The following is a 19,729-nucleotide window of genomic DNA, read 5'->3' as shown; positions in this document are numbered from 1 at the left end:
TAGCCTTCCTTGCAATATTTCATATAATCCTCCTTACACAACTTCTTGCAGTCCTACTAGCGTAATCTGCTTATTACAATTGCTTTTCAAATAGTCTGAATATTTACTCCAGTCTTCTAAGAATCTCTGGTCCCGCAGGTTTCGAATCCTTCCTGTTAATTTATCTGATTCTGCATAGTCCATTAATTTCATTTGCCATTCTTCTTTTGTCGGTAATTCTTCTTGCATCCGTTTCTTGGCCAATAGTATTCTTGCTGCCGTTACTGCACATAAAAACAACTTACAGTCCTGTCTGTTAACATCCTCCGCTACAATGCCAAGTAAAAATGCTTCTGGTTTTTTCATAAATGTATATTTCAACATCTTTCTCATTCGTTGCAGGTTTTTAAATGGCAGTTGGATGGCCATATGTCACGGGTGCCTTAGTCGTGTTTCCTGCGTTGCAGCGGGTTAGACTAGATGACCCTTGGGGTTTCATCCAACTCGAAGATTCTGTGAATGTTCTCAGCAACAGAACTTCTCCCTGTGGCCAGACCCTCCCAGGAAGTGTCCCCAGGCAAGACGTGAAAGCAACAGAACTCTCCATCAGAGCTCCATGTCCACCTGCCCTACACCTGGCAGGTAAAATGAGGGTTTGGGGGTGCCAACGATCAGCTGATTGGGAGCCCCTGCAAAGTCCCAGCTGTGTTTTTCTTTTTTTTGCAAGCACTGATGTTTAGTGCTTCCGGGGAGCTGCGTTCAGCACTCAAAGCCCTGGTGACCAGCTGAGTGCTGGATCTCCAAAGCGTAGCACTGTGGTGAGCTTGCACTTGCACAGTATTAATTTCTCACACTGAGAGCCAGTGTGGTGTAGTGGTTAAGAGTGGTAGTCTCGTAATCTGGGGAACTGGGTTCGCTTCCCCGCTCCTCCACCTGTACCTGGTGGGTGACCTTGGGCCAGTCACACTTCTCTGAAGTCTCTCAGCCCCACTCACCTCACAGAGTGTTTGTTGTGGGGGAGGAAGGGAAAGGAGAATGTGAGCCGCTTTGAGACTCCTTCAGGTAGTGATAAAGCAGGATATCAAATCCAAACTCTTCTTCTTTTTCTTCTAGGTGAAAATGGATGTCACCGTGTCATCAGGAGATCAGAGGGTGGCCAGCCTTCTTCACCTGTCTAACTTGCTCCATGGAGGGTGGGGGAGAGCCTTTGTCCAGGTCCAATTCCCCATGTGGTCCATAATGACTGGCATCAGTTCTCCAGGGTTGCAGGACAGGGCAGGGATTGGAGCTGGGACTTTCAGCCGCTGTGCTAGAACATCGCGTGAAAAGAGGGACGCAGCATCTTTTGCATCTCTGCCTTGGCAGGCGCCACAAGCAGCTCACCCAAACCGCACAGAGTTCTGTTTGCAAGCGGCTGCATCTCATTACCCTCCATCCATTGTTCTCTGGGGGTGGTTTGACTTTTCTAGCCTTGAGATTCCGCAGTCAAGGTGATCCCGCTGCCTGGGATAGAAAGTTCCTCCTGAGCACCTGCAAAAAGCTTTTCTCGTCCTCCATCCATCTGGAATGTCCACCGTGTGGTTTCCCTTTCTTATGGTGTCCTTCCAGGCCGACAATTCCCTCTCAGCCCATGCCACGGACGTGCCTGCTGTTCTCCTTAATTCAACCAACTTTGCACTTTGCAAAAGGCAAACATCCTCCTTGCTTTTTTAAAATTCCTAAATCCCCCCATTCCCCCCAACTTCCTTCAACCTCCTTCTCTGGTTTATTTCAAAATGATATCATTTCCTGTGGAAGGTTGGCAGTTCGAATCCCCATGATGGGGTGAGTTCCCGTTGCTTTGTCCCAGCTCCTGCCAACCTAGCAGTTTGAAAGCATGCCAGTGCAAGGAGATACAGTGGTACCTCTGGAGATGAATGGGATCCGTTCCGGAGCCCCGTACACATCCTGAAGTAAACGTAAGACACAACTGCGCATCTGCGCATTCCTCCACTTCCGCGCATGATGTCATTTTGAGCGTCTGCGCATGCGAAAGTGGCGAAACCTGGAATTAACGCACTCTGTTACTTCCGGGTCACCATGGAGCGCGACCCGAAAATACTTAACTTGAAGCTACTTCAACCCGAGGTATGACTGTAAATAGGTACCACTGTAGAGGGAAGGTAAACAGTGTTTCGGTGTGCTCTGGTTTCGGTCACAGTGTCCCGTTGTGCCAGTAGCGGTTTAGTTCTGCTGGCCACATGACCCGGAAGCTGTACGCCGGCTGCCTTGGCCTGAAAGCGAGATGAGCGCTGCAACCCCATAGTCGCCTTTGACTGGACTTAACCGTCCAGGGGTCCTTTTTACCTCTTTTTACTTTCTGACACTGGCAAAACAAAAGCCCCCAGCTCCCCCAAATTCAACCCTAAGCAATGTATTTGATCTATACCTGCAGAGGGAGCCAAGTGCCCACAGAGGGTGAAATCCTGAGCGGGCTCAGGTGTTCTTCAGTTCAAAGAGTGTGAGAGGCATTTTAATGAATTTCATCTTTCTTCTCCCCACCCTTTTGTTTTTCAAGTAGTCACTCAGAATTCTTTATACTCTTTGGGAAACAAACATAATAGTCTTAATGATCCCACTGAGCAGTTAAAATTCAAATTACTGAGCGCTGGGAGCAGCACACACAGACAAGCACTTTCCGTAAATTACTCTCCAATTTGGGTTGTGATAAAAACAAAAATACAGGATTTTTTAAAATGTGCCTGCATATATATATATATATATATATATATATATATATATTCTCTAAATGTTCTTCTTGCATCTGATTTACATTCTTACTTGGCTGCTATTCTTCTTCATAATCTCTTTTATGGAAAAAACAGCAAATGAATTATATTATTTTAAAAATAGCTGTTCTTTACAGTATGGATCTGGCATCTGTTTTCTCTTTATACGCGAAGGCACAAACTGCAAGAAAGGTTCTTCTGCCCAAGCCCCATTTGACACCAAGAGAGTAGGAACGTTGGATCTGGGCCTCAGAGAGGCTTTGCCTTCAAATGACAGTTACTACTATTATTATCAATTCCTGTTGTTATTGCGAGGGTATCTGTATTTCGCTGTAAATTATTCCATTTGGGGTCAAACCCTCTAAAACCAGGTGTAAAAGAATAAAAAGAATAGGGAACTGGGAATAAAGCAGTGCGAAGCGACACAATTTAATATGTCAGCAAGACTTGTTGGGGGAACTCTTTTAGACCTGATCCTGCAAACAGACAACCTCCAAACAGATTCAGACCCAGCAAGAGACCACAGAGCCAGGGTGTGGCCTTAGTGGTTAGAGTTTCGGACCTAGGAGAGACCTGTGTTCGAATCCCCACTCAGCTATGAGGCTCACTGGGTGTGACATTGGGGACCAGTCACTGACTCCCAGCCTAACCTCTACCTCACAGGGTTGTTGTGAGGATTAAAAGACGAGGGGGGGAGAGAGCCACACACACCACCTTGAGATCCATCGTTCAGCCCAGACACTGAGGTCCAGCTCCGAGGGCCTTCTGGCAATTCCCTCCCTGCGAGAAGCGAGGTTACGGGGAACCAGGCAGAGGGCCTTTTTGGTGGTGGTGCCCTCCCTGTGGAACACCCTCCCACCAGATGTCAAGGAAATAAACAACTATCAGACTTTTAAAAGGGAAGTTTTTAATGTATGATGTTTTATATGTTTTATTGTGGTTTTGATATTCTGCTGGAAGCTGCCCAGAGTGGCTGGGGAGGCCCAGCCAGATTCGTGGAGTATAAATAATAAAGTTGTTGTTGTTGTTGCTGCTGCTGTTGTTGTTATCATCATCACCATCATCATCATCATCTACGGGACCACCTCTCCTGATATGCCCCACGGAGAACCTTAAGGTCCACTAATGACAACATTTTGGAGGTCCCGAGTCGCAAGGTGGTTAGATTGGTCTCAACTAGGGCCAGGGCCTTTTCAGCTCTGGCCCCGACTTGGTGGAAACCTCTGTCACAAAACACCAGGGTCCTGCAGGACTTGACATCTTTCCGCAGGGCCTGCAAGACGGAGCTGTTCCACCTGGCCCTTGGTTTGGACTCAGTCTGACCCTTAGGTTTCCCTCCCCTTATGGTTTTGATGAGGCTGCGTTTTAAATTGCATTTTAACCTGTATTTTAAATTGGCCCCCCCCATTATGTTTTTTACTGTAATTTTACTGTTGTTAGCTGCCCTGAGCCCAGCTCTGACCAGGGAGGGCAGGGTATAAATATTAGTATTATTATTATTCCCGAGAGTGAAAAGGCGGGATACAGTGGTACCTCGGGATGCGAATGGGATCTGTTCGGAACCCCGTTCGCATCCCGAAGCAAACGTAACCCGTGTCCACGTGTCTGCACGTGCCACGTTTCGGCGCATGTGCGTGACATCATTTTGACGGTTTGCACATGCACAAGCAGCGAAACCCAGAAGTCACACACTCTGTTACTTCTGGGTCGCCGTGGAGTGCAATCCGAAAATGCCTAACCCGACGCGTATTCATCCCGAGGTATGACTGTACAAATGTAATCGATATACTGCACTTTTCCATGTATTTGATGAGGGTTTTTTAAAATTAAAAAAAAGCTTAAAAAGTTGGGGTTAAGAGCCAGTGTGGTGTAGTGGTTAAGAGCTGTGGACTTGTAATCTGGGGAACCGGGTTCGCGTCTCCGCTCCTCCACATGCAGTCGCTGGGTGACCTTAGGCCAGTCACACTTCTCTGAAGTCTCTCAGCCCCACTCACCCCACAGAGTGTTGTGGGGGAGGAAGGGAAAGGAGAATGATAGCCGCTTTGAGACTCCTTAAAGGGAGTGAAAGGCGGGATATCAAATCCAAAACTCTTCTTCTCTTCTATACAAGGATAGTGCATAGGGTTGATGTGTGATTGGCTTCACTGCGACACAGATATTATTTTTGGTGGCTGCAGCAAGGGGTAGTGCAATGGTTCTAGGGGGTTGATCATGCGTAAGTTGCCGCCACTCTTGGCTAGGTTGCCTGGTTGAACCCTTTCTGTCTGAACCGCCCTTCACTTCGTGGCTGTCTCAGTCGCTGGCAGAATCCGTCAGTGGGTGTTTTTTAAACTTCTTCCAGCAAAAAAGTTCTTTGACGCCAAGTCTCCTCCTACTCTCCCTTCGCGGAAGTCTTCTGCGCAGGGAGGGTGTGGGCAGCGGTTCTCCCCACTAGTCTCCGTTGAAGAGTCCTGGAGCCTTTTCTCCGATTTCCCCCATCTGCCCCCCTTCTCTCCTGGTGTTACGTTGATTTCCTTCCCCAGCAGCTGGGCTGCCTCTCCCCCTGCTGGGACCCTCTCCGGCATCACTCTGGAGCCTTCCCTCCGCCTCTGGCTCCGATGGCAGTTCCCTGACAGGTAGTGTTTATCGGCTGTTGCTTCGTTAATTGTGCGGGCGATTGGTGGCTTGTGCCGGTGATGGGACAGATGATAAGTGGCTATCGTGACGCATGCAAGCTCAACAACTTTGGGCAACCCCCCCCATTTTATTAATTTTGAGTCCCCCAAAATAGGGGGCATCTTAGACATGAGGGCGTGTTGTACACGAAAAAATACGGTATATATATATCAGGGGAGGCCATTGCAGAGCTCCAGGGGAGCAGCAGAAAGGAAGACTTGACTTGCCTCATTATCCTTGCAAAAATGAGGGGGTGCAACAGGTCACAGGGAACAGAGATGACGTCGCAGGAGGAAGACGGTCCTGGTTGGGAGAATGTCATCAGGACATCGGCAAACGGCGCATTTGCCTAGCGAAGCCGTGTCCCCAGCCTGAGTAAGCCGCTCGTCCTTGGGCGACGTCCTTCTGATAAGTACTGAGGCTGGAAAGCTGACAGCTGGCACAAGGCAAGCATCGCGCTCGTCAATCTTTTATAACAGTGCATGCAAGGATATTGCAACTAACCTTCCCTTTCCGTCCCAAGACTGTTGCCGTGGCTCTCCTGCATCTTTTTGGACCTTCGGGGGGAGCGGAGGCAACGGGAGCAGCAGCCGGAGGGGACGTCAAGCAGGGCAGGGTTGGGGGAATTGAGAGGCAGTGTGGCGCAATGGTTAGAGTGTCGGACTAGGACCCAGGACAGCAGGGTTCGAATCCCCATTCAGCCGTGAAGCTCACTGGGAGACCTGGGACCAGGTATCAGCTCTTAGCCCAGGCTCCCTGGTCTCCCTCAGGGCTCGCTGGTCCTGAATGGGACAACTGTGCCCCTGAAGCACCAGGTGCGCAGCCTGGGAGTCATTCTGGACTCACAGCTGTCCATGGAGGCGCAGGTCCATTCTGTGTCCAGGGCAGCTGTCTACCAGCTCCATCTGGTATGCAGGATGAGGCCCTACCTGCCCGCGGACTGTCTCGCCAGAGTGGTGTATGCTCTAGTTATCTCTCGTTTGGACTACTGCAATGCGCTCTACGTGGGGCTACCTTTGAAGGTGACCCGGAAACTACAACTAATCCAGAATGCGGCAGCCAGACTGGTGACTGGGGGCGGCCGCCGAGACCACATAACACTGGTCCTGAAAGACCTACATTGTTTCCCAGTACGTTTCCAAGCACAATTCAAAGTGTTGGTGCTCACCTTGAAAGCCCTAAACGGCCTCGGCCCAGTAGACCTGAAGGAGCGTCTCCACCCCCATTGTTCTACCCGGACACTGAGGTCCAGCTCCGAGGGCCTTCTGGCGGTTCCCTCCCTGAGAGAAGTGAGGTTGCAGGGAACCAGACAGAGGGCCTTCTCGGTAGTGGCACCCGCCCTGTGGAACACCCTCCCACCAGATGTCAAGGAAATAAGCAGCTATCTTATTTTTAAAAGACATTTGAAGGCAGCCCTGTTCAGGGAAGCTTTTAATGTTTAATAGGTTATTGTATTGTAGTGTTTTTTTGGAAGCCGCCCAGAGTGGCTGGGGAAACCCAGCCAGATGGGCAGGGTATGAATAAATTATTATTATTATTATTATTATTATTATTATTATTATTATTATTAACAGACCCAATCTGTGCATGGTAAGCTACACACCGAAGAGACTAATGATGACATTATTGGTTATTATGCACCCTTTGTTTTCTGCTTGCCACAGATTTGCCCACTCTCACCCTCAGCAAACCTGTGGCTGCCAGGTCTCCTCGAAGAAATTAATATGCCACCTGCTCCCCCCTCCTTTTCTATTACTAGCAGGCAAACATTCTCCAAGCAGAGGTTTGCTTAGAGGGGCAGAGGAGTTCGCATCTCATTCCAAACAAACGGACCTTGAAAGCCTCCTGATTCAGGTTTCCTTCTTTTCCATGCAGTGGGGAAGTGCGGCAGAACTCAATTTAGGCTATTTGGCAGATAAGGTGCTGTAAGAATGGCGATTATATCTCTGGGAAGGAAACGAGACGTTGGGCAATATTTAAGGCTCACCGAACCCAAGCTCAGACATCCAGCTCAGGCATCCCAGCCGCTGATAAAAATATTGCTGAGTGTTTAAGCAGAGGGTCCCTCCAGACGGCAGTTTTCTGCAACAAGTGCACTGGTGATGGAATCATATTGCACCTTAATTCTGCTTTATTAGCCATTCCAATTCTCCAGCAATACCATTTTATTGCTGTCCAGAGGGGCACTCTTGTGCTATAGCACAACCAAGGCAGCATGACTTCAACTACCCAAAAGCAGAACATTTCTGGCATGAAGAGTTATGGGATTTCAGCAGAAATTTATGCAGGCATGAACTGATTGGAAATGAAGCGGTATGTCTCCCCTTAAACTTTTGCAGATGCATTGAAACCGGAATCAACATATCCACAGTGGAAAGTAGTTTTGAAATTTACAGATTGTTCTCTTTTGAAAGGAAACTATATGAAAATGATGTACAGATAGTATATCACACCAGTACAAATAGCAAAAATGTACAAAACCGGGTCAAACATATGCTGGAAATGTAAAGAAGAAGAAGGTACTTTTTATCATATGTGGTGGGAATGTAGAGAAGTTAAAAAAAAATTGGGAAATGATATACAATGAATTGAAAAAAAAAAGTTTAAAATGACATTTATAAAGAAACCTGAAGCATTTTTGTTAGGGATTATAGGACAAGACCTACCAAAAAAACCCAAAGAATCTATTTATGTAGGCTACAACAGCGGCAAGATTATTGTTAGCACAAGGATGGAAGAATGAGGAAATCCCAACGAAAGAACAGTGGCAAGAAAAATTGATGACCTATGTGGAATTGGCTAAGTTGACATACAAACTGCGTCATAAGGACAACCGTGACTTCAAGGAAGAATAGGACCTATTTACAAATTATCTAAAAAGACAACAAAACAACTTGGACTCCTTGGCAGGTTTTGAATAAACATTCACAAAGTTACCAGTTGAATATATGATAGATAAGGCAATGATATGTACAATTTTATAATATGCAGTGGATAATATGTGCGAAGAAACCAGGGAGGGGAGCTGAGGGAAGTCCTGGGGGGGGGAATGGGAGGAAGGGGAGGAAGGAAAAAAAGGGGGGAATGTAAATGGTTATATTGATTGATAATTTGTTTGCTAAAATTGTCCAATAAAATATATATTCAAAAAAAGAAGAAGAAACCGGAATCAACGTATGACTGTCCTGATAGCATCACAGACACAAATTGTCATGAAAGCTCCATAGAAAATGATGTCTAGAGGGACTCGGGGCTTTGCGGTGTTCAAAGCCCTTTGCTCGCATGACTAGAGTTGTCTTTACAACAATCTTGCAAGGGAGGTCCATGTTGACATTTCCATTCCACCTTAAGGAACAGACGTGGGATTGTTACGTGTCACATGCCTGTTTACATTCCAGCACAGTATGCTGGGAACTCCCGTTATGTATAGCTTTGCTTTTAGCTGTTCTCTCTGAGACGACATGAGAGAGAGACGACATGTTTCTTTGTCCTGATTTATGATGAATAAATCTGTAGTTGTAGTATGCTTCCACAAGCCTCACACCTATTCTGTGTGCGCAGTTCAATCTGCTGATAGTGTGCCCTGGCTTTGAAGCCCGGGGCGCTGATTCACGTCGGGCACAGCAATGGGCACAGGGGGCAGGCACAGGTTTGCTGCTGCCGCTGCTGGAAATCTAGTTGGAAGGGATCCTGAGAGTCATAAGATCCAACCCCCTGCAATGCAGGAATCTCAACTTTGGGCCTCTTGGTGTGCTTAAGTTCTAGGCGAGATCTGGACTGTCTGGTTCCAAGCTCTCTCTCTTAGGCTGGAATCCTAACCCCACTTACCTGGCCCACAATAGGACTTACTGATGAGTAGACACAAGCAGGATTGCCCTGCTAGTCATTGCATTGCATTCTCTCAATCCTTCCTCTCCTCTCCTCCCTCCTTCTGGGTGTCCTGTCACCGATTTTACCACATTTTGAAACACAGACTTCTCTGAATTTTGCAGCGCAATTCTCCAGCCGTGTAATAGGTCCAAGAAATGCACCTATTATGGCAAAGTGTGTATACTTGCTTTGCAGAAACATGTATATTAGACACAATTGCATGCAAATGCCTATCTGTTAGGAGACATCAGCACTAAAAGGCTGATTTCTAAAGGGTTTGTTGGTTGTTGAAAGAAATACAATAAAAATTGCTAGTTGGTGCGAAGAAGTTGAACTTTGAAAAAATGAGAAACAGAGATGCACATATTCACACGTTCCTCTTCCCACATGGTGACACGGACATGTTTCTGCTACCACTACCCCAGGTTATTTGTGAGACCATTTTAGAATCCTGGGGGAGGCAGAGAGGGGCGGGAAGAGACCAGCAAGGCTTCTCAGACGATATGAATAATGGCAAACGGAGAGAGACTGAGCGAAGGTGCAGGCCAGATAATTGGAAACGCATTAGAAGATTTAGCATTTGCAATGCAAACCACGCAGGGCTGGCCGACGGCCGTTGTCCTGCTTTTCATCCTAAGCAACCAATTCCCCGTCTAGTTCAAGGCGAGAGTTGCGTTTGGGGGAAGGAGTGTTGGAGTGTTTTTCTTCCCTACCTGGGGGAAGAGGGTGGGTCTCAGTAGGGGGCTCTTGGCTGTTGAACCCACAGGAACATCAGGCACCACCTTCTGAACATTCCTCAGAACATTCGTTCTGAGGAATGATCAAGGGAGTTGGGCATGTTTAGCCTGCAGGAGTTGAATTCTGGTGCTGGAGGAGACTCTTGAGAGTCCCATGGACTGCAAGAAGATCAAACCTCTCCATTCTGAAGGAAATCAGCCCTGAGTGCTCACTGGAAGGACAGATCCTGAAGCTGAGGCTCCAAGACTTTGGCCTCCTCATGAGAAGAGAAGACTCCCTGGAAAAGACCCTGATGTCTGACCAAACTGCGGGAGGCAGTGGAAGACAGGAGTGCCTGGTGTGCTCTGGTCCAGGGGGTCACGAAGAGGCGTACACGACTAAACGACTAAACAACAACAAAGCCTGCAGGAGAGGAGACTGAAAGTTCGTATGACACCGATCTTCAAATACCCCAAAGGCCATCTAGTTCAATCTCCTGCAATGCAGAAATCTCAGCTAGCCATCCAACCTCTGCTTAAAAACCTCCAAGGAAGGAGAGTCTGCCTCCTTTTGACCGAGTCCGTTCTGCCGTGCTTACCGCCAGGAAGCTATTCCTGATGTTTAACTGCTGAATAGTTAATCCCTCAAATGCTCCGGAGGTTCAACTCACCACTGATGGATTCAAGTTATGAGAAAGAAGATTCCAACTAAACCTTAGGAAGAACTTTGTGGTGGTGAGAGCTGTTTGACGGTGGGATGGAAAGTCCTTCCATGGGGGCTTCCAAGCAAAGGTTGGATGGCCCTCTGTCACCGATGCTTTAGCTGAGATCTCTGCATTGCAGAGGGTTGATGACCCTCATGGACCTCTTTCAACTCCACATTTCTATTATTCTATTTTGTATTTGCATTTCTTTTGAATGTCCGGTTGTTCTTAAATGTCGCTAGCTTTCTGGAGCCCCTGGGGACCCTCGGTGGTTGCTTGCAAGATGTCCTTGCGGTGCTCTGGGACAATTGTCCTCGACGAGGGTTGTCAGCCTGCCCCTCCAGCGCTGAGGATCAGGCTCACGCCGCCGGCCAATTACCATTCTTTTATGCTTTAACAAAGATTAGATGATAAATCTGAAAGCGGGCGAGAGGACGAGGATCCTCTTGCGTTTTCTTGCTCATCCTTTTATCTCCGAACGGAGGAAGCTTACTGAACCTTCGCCAGCAATTCACTCAGGCTAATGAAGTGCGTAAGTAATGAGATTAAATAATCTCAAAAACATTATTGGGCTGCCTGAGGCAGATGCACCTCAAAACTATGGCAGATCCGGGGCGAGACGGAAGGGAGGGCCTCCCTTTCCCTTTGAAAGATTTCCCCGCTCTCGCAAGCGTAGGATCGTGACCCTACTCCAGGCCTCCTCCAAGACAGAGTCCTCTGGAAACTGTAGCTCTGAGGAGAAGGATGCCCTGGTCCATCTCATGTGGGACATGAGAACTGCCTCCCCTTCTTTGTGCCTGAAGGAGACTCTTGTGATGGCTGGTCCACAGTCACCTTGGGGAGAGATGCCTCACAGCTGGAAACTCCATTAGCCCCAAAGGAGCCAACAGCTGCAGAAGAAGACTTTTCAACTGGCCAGGAAGCAGCACTCCAGGGATGGAGACCACCCAGCCCTAGAGATGCAGTAGAGGTTTTTTTGAGAGGTATGAAGCTCAAGGAAAGGCTGCGACTGAAGTGAGCTGCTAGAACTATGGAACTATGGAACTCACTGCCACAGGAGGCAGTGATGGCTTCAAAAGAGGATAAGACAAATTCATGGAGGAGAGGGCTATTGATGGCTACTAACCATGAAGGCTATGATCTGCCTCCACAGTCAGAGGTAGAAATGCTTCTGAATACCAATTGCTGGAAACCACAGGAAGGGAGAGCATTGCTCTTGTGCTCAAAGCCTGCTTTCTGGTTTCCCATAGTGGCATCTGTCTGGCCGCTGTGGGAACAGGAGGCTGGACTAGATGGGCCATTGGCCTGATCCAGCAGGCTATTCTTATGCTGTTGTGGGAGAGGAGGAGGAGGAGAACTAGAAGCAGAGGAGGAGGAGACCCAAAAGCAGACTCAGAACCTTGCTGAGACATCATAGATGTTTAGTCTCAGCTGCAGGTGAACTATCCATGGTCCTGAATCTGATCTCCCTCCAAGTTGCTCATCTGGGGAAGCAGGATATATACCGACCTCCCCTTCCTTGGATTTGTAAGGCCAGTGACCTAATTCCTAACATAGGGGTGATGCAGGCACAAAACTTCATTGATAAATCCCCCTCCCACAATTGCAGTGGTTCGTGTGTAGCTACAATGTCCCCCTGGCTGATCCCAGGCTCTTCCAAAAGGTCCTAGGCAGGATCTGGGGGTGCGAAGGTCCTTCCCCTGGGATAGGGCTCTAAAGATGCTAGATCCTGTCTGTCTCAGCCAGAGGGAGGTGCTATCCTGTGAGTGACAGGCCTGGCCTCCAAACAACACAGGGGAACAGCTTTGTTAAGATACTTGAAACCAAGTCAGGAGGTTGGTCCTTGTAACCCCAACTTGTCCAATCTGATAGGTGGCTTCGGATGTCTTTCTCAGACGTCTGCCAACCCAAGATCCTTTGAACTGGGATTGAACTTGGGGACTGACCGGGATTTGAGATAAATTTTGGGACTGTCCCAAATTTTATGAACGTCCACTGGCCAAGTGGGGCAGGGGCTCAATGACTCACAGGACTCCTTGCCTAGTTTGCTCTCCTTTCTGACCTCTCTGGGGCATCAGGTCTTTTCCACCTCTACTACCAGAGATGGGAAGAGCTGAATGTGAGGCCTTCTGCATGCCAAGCTATGCCACATTCCTACATAGTCTTTCTCTTTGGGATTGAAGTTGCACAACGTCTTTCCTTCCCACCTTGGCCAATGAAATGAAAGTGAAATAAAGTCAGCTTCCCCAAGAACCTTCCCCCCAAAGAAATTGTCCTTCCTTTCCAGTAAGAAACATAAATGCAATGAGGCTGACCATAAATGTTTAGTTTTACGTTGCTGTAAATTTTTATCTAATGCTGAAGGGTAAGAGAAGCAGAGGCTACGGGACTTGACTTTGACACTGCTGCATGGTCTCCCCTTCCTGACCACCGTATAAAGTGGGTTTCTTGACTCTTCTGTTGTGCAAAGGGCGGGGTTGGCTTACCTACCCAAAACACATGCTAAAGAGGAATCCATCAAAGGGTCCCCTTTTGCTCCAGAAAGGTGTAAGTCCATGACTTCATAGAATTGTAGAAATGGAAGAGACCTCTGGCCAGTCACTCACTCTCAGGCTAACTGACCTCACAGGGTTGCCGCGAGGATAAAATGTGGGGTTTAGGATCACTACGTGCACTGCCTTGAGCTCCTTATCGAGAAAAAAGTTGGCTAGAAATGCAATAAATAGGCGTTCGTCATCTGGGTCAAAGGAGATACTTTATCCAAGTAGCTTAGCTGGATGCAAAGCAGCATATGCTTTGGGGATTCCCAGAAATGAATTCCTCAGAAGATTCCTCACACCTGAGTCCTCCAGACAGCCAATGAGCATCGACATCGACAGGTATGACCTCCAGTGTCCTGTGCCACCCCCTTGCATCTTGGTGCACCCCAAAGATAATCCCATTGCACCCCAGGGGCAGGTACATCTCACATGGAGACCCCTGGTGTAAGTGGGGACTCGAGAATCAGAGAGACACAGAACATACAAACGGTCTTCCTGAATCTGAAGAGACACCTGTCAGTGGAGTGGAGTGGTTAGAGCGCTGGACTAAGACCTGGGAGAGGCTGGAGTTCGAAACCCCACTTGGCCATGAAGTTCAATGGGTTGTGGCTTTGGCTACCGCTCACTGCCTCTCAGCCATGCCTACCTCTCAGGGTTGTTGTGAGGACTGAATGAGGAGGGAGACAGCCACGAGGTCCTTCAAGGAAAAGGAAGGAGAGAAACACAATGAATGAACACCCAGCTCCGCCAGAAGCAGAGAGCGGCCGGAGGCACTTACGATGTAGCAGGGCTCGCAGTAGGCTTTCTTCTCCACAGCGTAGAAGGGCTGGCCCCGCAGTTTGTTGCCGCAGGTTACGCAGGTGAAGCACTCCACGTGGAAGACCTGGTCCATCGCGGTGCAGCCGGTTCCTTCTCCCACGACGTTCTCCCCGCAGCGGGCACAGCGACCTGGAGGGCAGAGAGGAGCCTGGCGTTAGGGGCCACTCATGGCGCTTGGCTGCGAAGGAGACCCCCATGGGAACGTAAGGGGGCATCAACTGGATCTGCATGGGCAGGCGGAGTCCCCCAAACCCCGGGCGGCCCCCGTGTGGAATAGCGACTCAAGACAACGTGCTATGGGATTAAAATTGGCCACAACTTTATTATGTTTCAGATGTGGGTAGACCTTGGCTCAGGCATTGGGCGTTTATCTAGGGAACATCAGGGTTATCCAGTGTGTGTGTGGGGGGGGGATGGGCTGGCTCTGGAGAACATATGTTCAAGCAGAGATAGCTATTTGGCAGTGGAAAACCTATTTGGCAGTGGAAGACAGGAGTGCCTGGCGTGCTCTGGTCCAGGGGGTCACGAAGAGTCGGACACGACTAAACGACTAAACAACAACAAAAACAACTTGGTGTTTCACCACTTTCTGGCTAGTTGCAGGACCTTAGCCAGACCTAGCAGAGTAAATGCAGAATCCACGGAAGCAACTGGCGACTTGGCTGCAGACAGGCTAGACAAAGCAGGAACCAGGAACTTGTAGTTAGGTGTTTATTATATACAGTGGACTATTTACAGGAACAGAACACGGATCTTTCGCTAGCTCTCTCTCACACAACTCACAACTCCTACACTGACACACAGAACTCTGAACACTGAATACTGAACTAACACAATCCAGTTAGTAGGCCATTAATTATCACTCCCTTGAGAGAGCTTGACCAATCAGGGAGCTGTCTCCATGCCTCTGCTATCACCAGGCAGACTTACTCCTTCAGATTGCCTTCTGACTGTCTTCCAAACCTTAATCGACTCTGTGTGAGTAGCTGCACATACACAGTTTCCCAACAGTCTGCCCCCGTTATGCCGTTGTCGTTGTGGAGAGCAATGACGACCTCTAGGTGTACGGCCAAAGCCTCCCCATAAACAACCCCTTTAACGGGGAACCCTGGTATTGCTGCCACAAAGAGGAGGGGGGCGTGTGTCACCACTGCACACCCCTCCAATTCAGGGAAGATAGTCATTAGCTGGAGGAAGAGGAGGCAGGGCAGAAGTTTACAAAATTAGACCCGGCACAGAGGAAGCAGATCAGGAAAAGTTTTCCTCCCTTTTGGCTAATACTAGAACTTGCGGACAAGTAATGAAGCTGAATATGGGAAGATTCAGGACAGAGAAAAGGAAGGACTTCATGCATTGTGACTTGCAGTTATTTTTGCTGATTACAGTTTAGACAAACCTAGACAGCGTCTTAAAAAGCAGAGACATCACCTTGCCAACACAGGTCCATATAGTTCAAGTTATGGTTTTCCCAGTAGTGATGTATGGAAGTGAGAGCTGGACCACAAAGAAGGCTGATCGCCAAAGAATGGATACTTTTGAATTCTGGTGCTGGAGGAGACTCTTGAGAGTCCCATGGACTGCAAGAAGATCAAACCGATCCATTCTGAAGGAAATCAGCCCTGAGTGCTCACTGGAAGGACAGATTGTGAAGCTGAGACTCCAAGACTTTGGCCACCTCATGAGAAGAGAAGACTCCCTGGAAAAGACCCTGATGTTGGGAAAGATGGAGGGCACAAGGAGAAGGGGACGACAGAGGGTGAGGTGGCGGGACAGTGTTCTCGAAGCTACCAGCATGAGTTTGACCAAACTGCGGGAGGCAGTGGAAGACAGGAGGGCCTGGCATGCTCTGGTCCAGGGGGTCACGAAGAGGCGGACACGACTAAACAATTAAACAACAACCACAACAACAGTTTAGTAAAAACTGAGAAGTGTAAACTGTTTAATTATTATTTGCTAGTATTTAATTTTACTGTTTGCCTTTTTGTATCGGAACAGATTGTTTATTATGTGTGTGATCTTTGCTGTTTCTTCAGCTTGTAGATGGCCTTGTGCATAGCAATATAGAAAGGCGGTATGCAGATTAAAAGTGAAATGAAATGCAGCGCATAGTTAAAACTGTGGAACTCGCTCCCACGGGAGGCCCTGACTGAATAAATGACCCACAATTTAAGAGGAACAAAGCAGAGAGACACCTTTCATTCACAAATTCTACAACAAACTAAAGACCAGCTCCCAAAGGTTTATACTAACCTGTGGACATATTTTACAGAAGTCCAGTGTTATAGGTTGCGATGTATGCACAGGTTTTCACAATGCATTTTGGAGGAATGTTTGAGGAAATTTAAAGAATAACCATTCAAAAAATGTTTTTTTAAAAAATAAAATAAATGTCAGAAGTGTCCTACTGGGTCAACCCAAGGGGTTGCTCGGTAAGTTCTCCTGCTTCCAAGCAGAGACCAACCAGGAGATTCTGAGCATCTCAAAGAACAGGAACTTCTGCATGAAAAGGATGCTATCTCAGTTAGTTTGTTACATTGCTAATGGTGGTTTATATGTGGATTATTTTTACTGTGCATTTGCATTTATTTTCTATTTTAAACTTTAATGCATCCTAGAACTCCCCACCCCCGTTCATTAGTCTGATTTAAATGTGGATTTTCTATTGAGTTTTGCATATCATTTTCATGGGTATTGCTTTATTTCTAGATTTTTGTAAACTTCTATTTCATGTTTGGGACGCGGGTGGCGCTGTGGGTTAAACCACAGAGCCCAGGACTTGCTGATCAGAAGGCTGGCGGTTCGAATCCCTGCGACGGGGTGAGCTCCCGTTGCTTGGTCCCTGCTCCTGCCAACCTAGCAGTTTGAAAGCACGTCAAAGTGCAAGTAGATAAATAGGTACCGCTCTGGCGGGAAGGTAAACGGCGTTTATGTGCACTGCTCTGGTTCGCCAGAAGCAGATTCATCATGCTGGCCACATGACCCGGAAGCTGTACGCTGTCTCCCTCAGCCAGTAAAGCAAGATGAGCACTGCAACCCCAGAGTCGTTTGTGACTGGACCTAATGCTCAGGGGTCCCTTTACCTATTTCATGTTTATAGAGGGTGGCATTCAAGTAAGTATAACGCAGAGAGGACCCGCTGATATGAATGAACATGACGAAGTCCAGTCCAGTAATTTCTCCCATAACATTAAAACTCGTGGACACCCAAGGAAGCTGAATGCTGGAAGGTTCGTGGCAGATAAAAGTCCTTCTTCACACAGCACAGAGTGCCTTCTGGCAGTTCCCCTATTGCGAGAAGCAAAGCTACAGGGAACCAGGCAGAGGGCCTTCTCGGTGGTGGCACCCGCCCTGTGGAACGCCCTCCCATCAGATGTCAAAGAAATAAACAACTATCTGACTTTTAGAAGACATTTGAAGGCAGCCCTATTTAGGGAAGTCTTTAATATTTGATATTGTATTTTAATCTTTTGTTGGAAGCTGCCCAGAGTGGCTGGGGAAACCCAGACAGATGGGTGGGGTATAAATAATTGAATAAACAAACAAACAAACAAACAAACAAACAAACAAACAAACTAGTAAGTAAGTAAGTAAGTAAGTAAGTAAGTAAATAACTGTGGAACTCCCTCCTGCAGGAGCCAGCGATGGCCATCACCTTGGATGGCTTTAAAAGAGGATTAGACAAATTCATGGAGGAGAGAGGGCTGTCGGTGGATAATAGCCACAATGGCTCTGCTACTTTTCTGCAGCCGGAGACAGCACTGCTTCTAAAGAAGCCTCTTTGCATGGCGAGTTCCCACCCCCATCAGTGGAAATGACACATGACACAATTATTAAGGTTAATGGGCTAAATAAGGCCACAACTTTTATTGGTTACAGGTGATGAGCAATATTGGCTTAGGCATTGGTCGTAACCGACTATATCCAGATTCAGCCCATCCGCTTGAAGTCCGGGAAGGGTTAACCACCAGTAGGGGGAGTCCTGCTGATGCACATCAACTAGGAACTCCTCCAGGGTCACCGTTAGGATGCATGCCTTAGGCCCTCACCTCCCCAGGCTTCGGACAGGGCCACATCCCCTGGAATCCTTTATCGGACTACCCTTCAATATGTGGGGCAGGTGATGGCGCTTCTTCCCCTCTTCCATCTACAGAGCAATACCAATGCCTAACCGCCAATACCAAGAAAGTTGTGATGATTTGCTATGAGGTAGGCAAAACCCGGGGCCTGGTGCCAATTTGCCAATTTGCCAAGTGGAAAAATTCCTACCAGGCCCCTCAACGGTGACCAACCAACCAAGGTCCATAGCAAGGTCAAGGAACGAAAACCTTATGGGGCGGGAGGGTGGGAAAAGCAGGAACAGCTGGCAGGTGGAAAAGAGGGAGATCCCGGGCCGTGTCCTGGTTTAAATTGGGCAGGCCACACCCCCAGAGCCAGCCGATTGGCTGGCCAGGAGGTGATGTGGCTTGGAATCCCTCCAATCGCGCAGGGGGGCCGTAAAGCCCACAAGTCCACCTCCTTTGAAGGGCCAAACTAGATTTGCAGGAAACCAGAGGAAGGTGAGAGTTTCTTTTGAGCTCTGGTCCTGCTTGCCACTGTAAGAAGAGGATGCTGGGCAAGAAGGCCCTGTGGCCTGATCCAGCATGCTATCCTTACGTTGTTACATTCTAAACTGCCCTGTGATTTTCTGAAGGATGGGCGCACATCAATTTAATCAATGATAGCACTGTTCTGGTCCAGTGAGAGCTGGACCATAAAGAAGTCTGATTGCCAAAGAATGGATGCTTTTGAATTCTGGTGCTGGAGGAGACTCTTGAGAGTCCCATGGACTGCAAGAAGATCCAACCTCTCCATTCTGAAGGAAATCAGCCCTGAGTGCTCCCTGAAGCTGAGGCTCCAAGACTTTGGCCACCTCATGAGAAGAGAAGACTTTCTGGAAAAGACCCTGATGTTGGGAAAGATGGAGGGCACAAGGAGAAGGGGATGACAGAGGATGAGATGGTGGGACAGTGTTCTCGAAGCTACCAGCATGAGTCTGACCAAACTGCGGGAGGCAGTGGAAGACAGGAGTGCCTGGGGTGCTCTGGTCCAGGGGGTCACGAAGAGGCGGACACAACTAAACAACAAAAAGCACTGTTCTTAAGAGGTCAGGCAAGGCATTGGAAGGAACGGACGAAAACTCCAAGATGACGCAGCAGCCCAAGCCATCCCTCCCTGCTTCTTTGGCTTGCAAGGAGTTGCCTTGATCACGGTTACATGCGCCTGCTTCCGCCGCTCCCCAGAGCCCCCGCCGCTGCTGCAGAGCAATACATGACGGAGAGCTGGAGAAACAGAACACGGCGTCTTTGAGCCAGGACGTCTTTCTTATGTAAATACACCAGACTGAAATATCCACCTAAGGGCTCCCACAGGTGCCATCAATAACCGCTGTTCCTGCGGCGTCGCAGTGTGTGCAACCTGGCCCCCTCCCTCGCCGCCTTCTGAATTCTCGCCGCTTTCGGAGTCCCTCCGATAAGTGCGCTTTAGAGATTCATGGCACATCCCGGCTTTTGGACGGCCGGGAACCCACTGGCAGCGGACGTGGAAAAATCATTATTCCTAATGAAGAAATATCGATGACAGAACAGCGTTTCTAGTCAGCGGCCTAACAAGATTTCCGTTCCTGGTCCTTGTCGAACCCT

At 48.3% G+C, this 19,729-nt stretch overlaps 1 protein-coding gene and 1 long non-coding RNA gene across 2 annotated transcripts in view; both read right to left on the bottom strand.

The window, feature by feature from the left end:
- Window positions 1-19,729, bottom strand: part of LPP (LIM domain containing preferred translocation partner in lipoma) — a 294,160-nt gene that overhangs the window by 26,560 nt on the left and 247,871 nt on the right. Inside the window, exon 8 of the mRNA XM_081862512.1 lies at window positions 14,011-14,180. Coding sequence (XP_081718638.1) covers window positions 14,011-14,180 — 170 coding nt within the window. The remainder of the gene's footprint in view (window positions 1-14,010; window positions 14,181-19,729) is intronic.
- LOC309342402 overlaps window positions 1-19,729 on the bottom strand; it is a 346,777-nt gene that overhangs the window by 166,530 nt on the left and 160,518 nt on the right. The gene's annotated exons all lie outside the window — the stretch shown is intronic.

The sequence above is a fragment of the Podarcis erhardii genome (genome assembly GCF_964252035.2).
Source record: "Podarcis erhardii genome assembly, chromosome: 5".
Taxonomy (NCBI): Eukaryota; Metazoa; Chordata; class Lepidosauria; order Squamata; family Lacertidae; genus Podarcis; species Podarcis erhardii.
Note: the sequence above shows the minus strand (reverse complement) of the source record. Positions and strands in the feature narration are given on the sequence as shown.